The 6743-nt window shown below is 42.9% G+C and overlaps 1 protein-coding gene across 1 annotated transcript in view; it reads left to right on the plus strand.

Annotated features, from left to right (window-relative positions):
- Positions 1-2031: 2031 nt before the first annotated feature.
- Positions 2032-6743, plus strand: part of lhfpl4a (LHFPL tetraspan subfamily member 4a) — a gene marked incomplete at both ends in the record, with an annotated part of 28127 nt that continues 23415 nt past the window's right edge. The window contains one exon of the mRNA XM_083668062.1: positions 2032-2437. Within this exon, the coding sequence (XP_083524188.1) occupies positions 2032-2437 (406 nt within the window). The remainder of the gene's footprint in view (positions 2438-6743) is intronic.

A 6743-nucleotide genomic window follows, 5' to 3' on the forward strand; every position in this document is an offset into this window, starting at 1 on the left:
TGACTTGGCGTTCAGAGTAACGTTTGGTATCAGATGCATCATTTTGATAGTGTATCTTATTATATAGCCTTTTGTTAGAATATATTCTTAACTTTTTTCTTTTTTTTTGGGGGGGGGGGGGCATTTGAAATATGTATTCATCACACAATTCAGAGGTCAAATAACCTTGGCCAGGTGAATACAACAAAATAAAAATGTAGCTTGATTACCTTACCACCATCACATGTCAAGCATGAATGGGGCACAAGTAGCAGAATGTTTGAAAGCAGTTTAAATAGGCCTTCAAATCATGTGTTAAAAGGTTGCCTAGCCAAAGGGAAACCCAGAAACAGGAAACACTGGTTGACAGGGCTATACTCATTGATTATTGATAGGCCACAGACCTCATACATATGGCTTAGGGGGAAATATATTTGCATTTCTTGCTATTGTCCTTCAGATTAGATCTTTAACATGTTTTCACGAGTGGAACATCCCTATGCTGGTGTGATGGATAGGCTATTAAGGTGCAAGTTGACTGATTACCTTTACAGGGCAGAATGCACTATTTTTGTTTGACCTGTACAGTATGGGAAACCACTATTTTCAATGGACAAACAATTACTACACACAACACTATTCCACAATTCATATGAAATGTGAGTGCAGTCTGAATCAGGCTCAGTCATTTAGTACAACTCCTGAATCATTTATAGACAAATACTTTGTAGGCCCAGTATGTGTGCATACCCCCAGAAGCACACACAGGCTACCCATTTAGCATGAGATTCGTTTTAATTCACAAATACAACCTCTACCCCGACTCAATCCATGCAATATGCTATTTATAGAAATATGAACCCAGCACTTGCAATAAATGATTAATATGTCAACAAAACACACTCATAAAATGGGGTTCATTATTTGAATAGTGATTGATAGCTTCAAATCCTTACTTTCACAACTGCCATTGTCAACTGTCACACAAAATAAGTATGCAAGTAAATCTTTTGTAAGTTTTAGGAGGGATTTAAATGGCCGGGCTAAGGGAAGAATTAAGACAAATCATGAGATTATAAAGAAATCATTGTCATGATGTCAACAGTGATCACTTTGTCTTTAAAATTCTGTATCCATCCATGCACCAAATGTTTTTCATATCAGCTTGTATTTGTTTAGGAATAGTGAATTGTCAATGATGTAGGGGCGTTGGGTTCGTGGTGTGTGTGTGGGGGGGGGGGGCTTTCCAATTTTGGCAATGTTTAAAACGTGTGCGCGCCATCATCGACAACCCTCAACATCCCCGTGAGTGTGCGCGCGCGGATGAAAGACGGGAGGGAGAGAGCGAGAGGGGAAACCACAAGACAGCATCCAAACCACAACCATGGGGTCTTGGTGTGTGCAGTGATAGACGACTATCTTTTCTCTCCTTTTAATTCTTCAAAGGAGACGTGTCGCCCTCTTTTTTTGGATGTATATGACAACATCACAGGCGCTTGAAACGAATGTTCCCGTTTTCCTTAGATCTCCATTCGTTTGCGGAAGATTCATCACTGGGACTCGACAGCACAGCTTGTATCTCCTTTGAAGCGCTTGGTCTAATGGGAGTCGATAAAGCTACATTATTATTAAAAGTCAGATTGTGGTGAATTGCAAAAAATGCGTCTTATCCCGTTTTTCCTTGACCATTGTGTTTGGCGATGTGAGCTTGGTCGACTCTGCTGTGTCTTTACGCGTTGAGAGGAGGAGGGAGGATTTTCCCACCGCGGTTGAATCACGCTTCGGTCTTGATTGAATTGATTAATTTGGAAATCATTTGGATCTGAGACAATATAAGAGGCTATACAGAATCTGGACCTTCTAGTTGACGATATTGGCATATTGGGGAGACCGTGCGGACCCTTGTGCTTATCGCGTAAGAGCGTGTTTTCCTCTTCATTCTGTAGAGACCCCCGAGTCTACATATCAAACGCGTTGCTGAGGGACTGTTGAGTAAGATCGGGGGGAGATAGTGACGAGGGGGAGACGAGATAACGCCAGCGGTTGGGGAAAATGCTGCCTTCGCAAGAAGCCTCCAAGATTTACCATGACAACTACATGCGGAACTCGCGGGCCATCGGGGTCCTGTGGGCTATATTCACCATATGTTTGGCCATTATTAACGTGGTGGTGTTCATTCAGCCCTATTGGATCGGGGACAGCGTGAATACCCAACACGCCGGCTACTTCGGCTTGTTCCACTACTGCGTGGGCCAAGGGAACTCCAACCGGGAGCTCACCTGCCAGGGAACCTTCGCCGATTTCAGCTCCATCCCCTCGGGCGCGTTCAAAGCAGCCTCTTTCTTCGTGCTGCTGTCCATGGTGCTCATCCTGACTTGCATCGCATGCTTCGCGCTTTTCTTCTTCTGCAACACCGCTACTGTCTACAAGACGTGCGCCTGGATGCAGCTGCTATGCGGTAAGAGATTGGCGTTTGGGTGACCACCTCCACGGATAGGCGCAATGGACACAACTTATATATTCTGCTCACGAACGCTGAGATCCATTCTGACCTACTATTCAATGGCACACACGTGTGTGTGTGTTTGTGTGTGTGTGTGTGTGTGTGTGTGTGTGTGCGTGTGTGCGTGCGTGCGTGCGTGCGTGTGTGTGATATGAATGAGGTGGCCTGTAATATATCCTCCCAACAGAAGTTTTAATCTTTTATTGCTGAAGTCACGTGACATCATGCATGGAACTAATTGTTTTAGTGTAATTGAATGGAATTATTTTAATTAATTGCCTTCAGCAGTGTTACATCAAAGATCACGGTCTCTATTTGTGTGCCGACTGCCTATATATAAGCCCATATATAAGTATGCATGATTTTCTATATAATTTCATATCAGATTTTTCGTGGAGGCAAATCTTTCACTCAATAAGCAGGCCTATTTGTCGTTGTTCTCTCATGCTAAAAGAAACCAGCCTAAAAGATCGAGAATTGTGACTTCAGCTTATTTTGTTAGGAGCCTTTGGTTTTGTTTCCAGGGTTGTATTAAAGCTCTTGTGACAGAAACACCAAATTGCGGTCCGCGTGAAAGACGCGAGGCAGAAAAGGAAACAGACTGGCACAACTCAGGTGTAGCCAATAGAAGTCGCACGTTAGCCCAATATAGGCCCACATAAGTGCTCTGTCGCATGGAAGCCCCTCAAGGATTCCTAATTGCGCAAACTGCTAATTAATTAGACAGTGCAAATTAATTGGTCCTAAAAGTGTATTACATACCGACTGTTAATTCAGGCGAGAGTTTTCACGATGGAAGTTGTGAAAGTCGAGGTGCTGAAAATGGATGAGTACTTGCTGCTTGTTTTAGATGTCGATTGGACTAATAGTTGTCACATCACACACACACACACACACACACACACACACACACACACACAGTTGGCAAGGTATTCCCCCAATCTCCTATTCTGCTAGCTCAAAGTTCTCCTATTAAGTAGAAAGCAATTCTACATTTCCAAATGCTGAAAAGGTCTGGTGGACCAATGCATCAAACTTGGCCTTCATTAAGCCAATAGAAAGAACGTCAAAAACGGACGCCACATAGCCATTGGCTTTACTTTGCATCAATCATCTACCACAGATGCATCAACAGTGCCTTCTGTCTGCCCCCCAGTTTGTTACTACAGACCCCATTAATCAGCACATCTTTGGGTTTGTTTGGGAGGGGGGTTAGGGTTAAAGACCAAACTAACCCCCATCCTTACCTCTCCTGTGCCTCTGGCCCACTGTCTACATGTGGATCCGCTGGGACACCTGGGCTACAATACTGTATGTCTTGTCATCAGGTGTCATCTAACCCCATTAGGGAGCACAGGGAAGAAGATCTGCATGACAGTCATTTCTCAATGGGCTCAGCGTTCACATCGAGCACAACCAGCTGAGTCAAACGTGAGTCAGCTCACTAAGATGAGAGAGGTAGGAGAGCTCTGAGGTGGCACTTATGGAGTGTTTGCAAAGGCTGCTGGGACCTGTGGTTCAATGCAAGGGCCTTCTCGCATAATTTGATTCCTGCATACAGTATTGTACACTGTATGTTATCATTTTAATTACATACCTCTCTCTCTCTCTCTCTCTCTCTCTCTCTCTCTCTCTCTCTCTCTCTCTCTCTCTCTCTATGATTCCTGGAGATTAATTAACAGTACATGTAATGCTACTGCATGATGAAAGCAGTGGATCTTCATAACCATCAATGCCGCTCTCCAGCTTTACGAAACACAGAATGTTCTATTCTATAGTCTTGGAATGTTATTCCAGACTGTCTCCCCTGGAAACAGAAGAGCTAAGGTGTAGTGCCATTTCTAATGCTGTGTGCTTACCTTTTCATCAACGCCTGCAAGCTTTATTGAGTTTTCCTCCCTCGCACTCTTAAAGGTTATGTTTGACATGAGACGTTGACATAACGTGGAAGGACCTTTTTATTGGACTGAAAGCTGTGGATACGGAGCATTTCCCCCCCCTCTTTTCCTCTATCCACGCTCCCTCCTTTCTCTCCCTGTATTCCCACTCCACCCCCCTAATACCCCCATCCTCTTGTCGCGGTGGTGTTTTCCCAGGATGTGTAGCGTATCATCAGGTCTAGAGACGGGTGTGAAACTGCAGATGCACTTGCTGTGCATTAGCTTCGCGCTTCAACTTCTCTCTCCGGAAACATGCTCTGAGGAATGTTGTCGCGTTCATTCACGGCTTTTACCACCAGTTCTTTTGTTACAGAAAGACAACTTCCCTAGCTGCCTCGCTTGTGTTCGTTGGGTCCCCTGTGAAACTTAAAGCAAATACAATTTAAAAAATCTGTCCCCTTCTTTGTGACCAAAACCACTAGGACTGGGAAAAAAAGTGTTGTGCTTTGCCACAGGGCTAAAATAAACAGCCAAAGGAAGTCCATTTAAAGTCCATTTATTATTATTATTTTATTTTTTAGCGTAAAATAATAGGGCAAATCGAATGTTAACCATGTAATATGAAAATCTGCAAATCGCAAATATTCTGATGATGTCAAACAGACAATGTAAATAAAACAATTCACACTTATAATGCATGTAACATATGACCACTGGGGAACAATGGTCAGTTCTTGGTTTTCTACAGATTTGAAAAGAGAGGGAAAGGGAGTGACCGTGATCGCTACAACACAGGTGGTGGTGATGAGCAAGTGTCAGGTTAACTGGTAAACTTAGATACTTGGCCATGGAGGGCTGGCCTTTTCATCAGGAATTCTTATTAGTTTGTTAATCTAATATGTGGCCCTTGCCATGTTCTTGCATGAGCAGAAAGGGTTTGAAATTGTCTTGTATAATAATTTCAAGGCATCCACGTGTACAATCAGTACAAAAATAAACTGGTTTCAATAACATTGCTTGAATGCGGAAAAGCAAACCAAAAGTGTTGAACAATTAGTGTAGCGAATTGATGACATTCAAGCCATTGTGTATTTTTTTGTATAACTGGCAACATTTTGTGCCATTTGTTTAGTGACTATTTTGAATGCTGGCATAAGCTCAGCTGTAAACTCAGTGATCTATAAAAGATAGCCCCCATAGGTGGTTTGCTGGGTCAGTGCAAAATAGTGCAGTGCCGACAAGTTCCCTGAGATATTGACTGTCGTCTCTAAAGGTGAAAAAAAGTGCTCAGATGGGCAGCTTGTCTCCCAACAACAGGTTCCTATAGCGTTTGTGGAATGAGAGCTACAGAAATTGGTTATCAGAAGTGACTAATTGCAAGAGACCATATTGAACCTTTTTGGAGCGGAACAGCCAATAAGATATTGAATGCCTGTCTACTTTTTATTCCGCCCCAAACGTAAAACATTGCTCAAAGGCATCGTACCATGTGAGTTAGATCTAAAGGGTAAGAGAGGAATTTTGGCAACACTTAGCATTACATAGCCATTATTCCAGGGTCTAGGGAGTATGGAATGTTTCTTGCAAGCACAGGTAGTTATAACATAATGCTGTTCATTCTGTTATCAACATATAACTTTCAAGATATTTACATAGGTATTTTGTAATGTAATTTGTTATTCACTGGCCTATGTACAGTATAATTGGAGTGTCCTGTACAATCCTGATAGGCATGTCTGACAAACACACTCCACCGCAACCACAGCCAGATGCTGGGGGAGATTTGCAGGGGATATATTGTTAGACGTCAGGCCCTCCAAAACTCAGCAAACGCCTCCGCTTCAAACAAAGAGGACTGAGGTAGCTGGAGAGGGGAAATAAGAGAGGGGAAAGTGGGCATCTCAGGGAGAATGGTACACCGTACATTCAACTGCCCTTCACTTTGACTTTGACTTTCTTTCTTTTCATGTCCCTCGGTTCCATTTCTCTGAAAACAACCATAAGATGCATGGATGAGAACCAAAGATATTTGAATTCTACCGGAGACGCTCGCAACTGCACAACAAAATCTTTGATGCATGCGCTCTGTCTTAACACGCTCTATTCGGTAGTCTACTGCATCTCCGCTTTTGAAAGCCACGCTGGTGTTTGCTATGACGTCACATTCCAGAGTTTACCTTTAACTATCAAAATCAATATGTAAACAATTTGACTACTGTCTTTTACACTAGATGCTCCTACCCCACAGCTACTTACTGTACAATTCATTGCATCCATAAAGAGCTATGAGTGTAGTTGTTGCCATACAATATCAAGGATTGGGAGATGGTTGATTTGCCCACTGTTTAGGTATCAATCTTACAGTAATCACACCGTGTACT

Source organism: Argentina silus (assembly GCF_951799395.1).
Source record: "Argentina silus genome assembly, chromosome: 4".
Taxonomy (NCBI): Eukaryota; Metazoa; Chordata; class Actinopteri; order Argentiniformes; family Argentinidae; genus Argentina; species Argentina silus.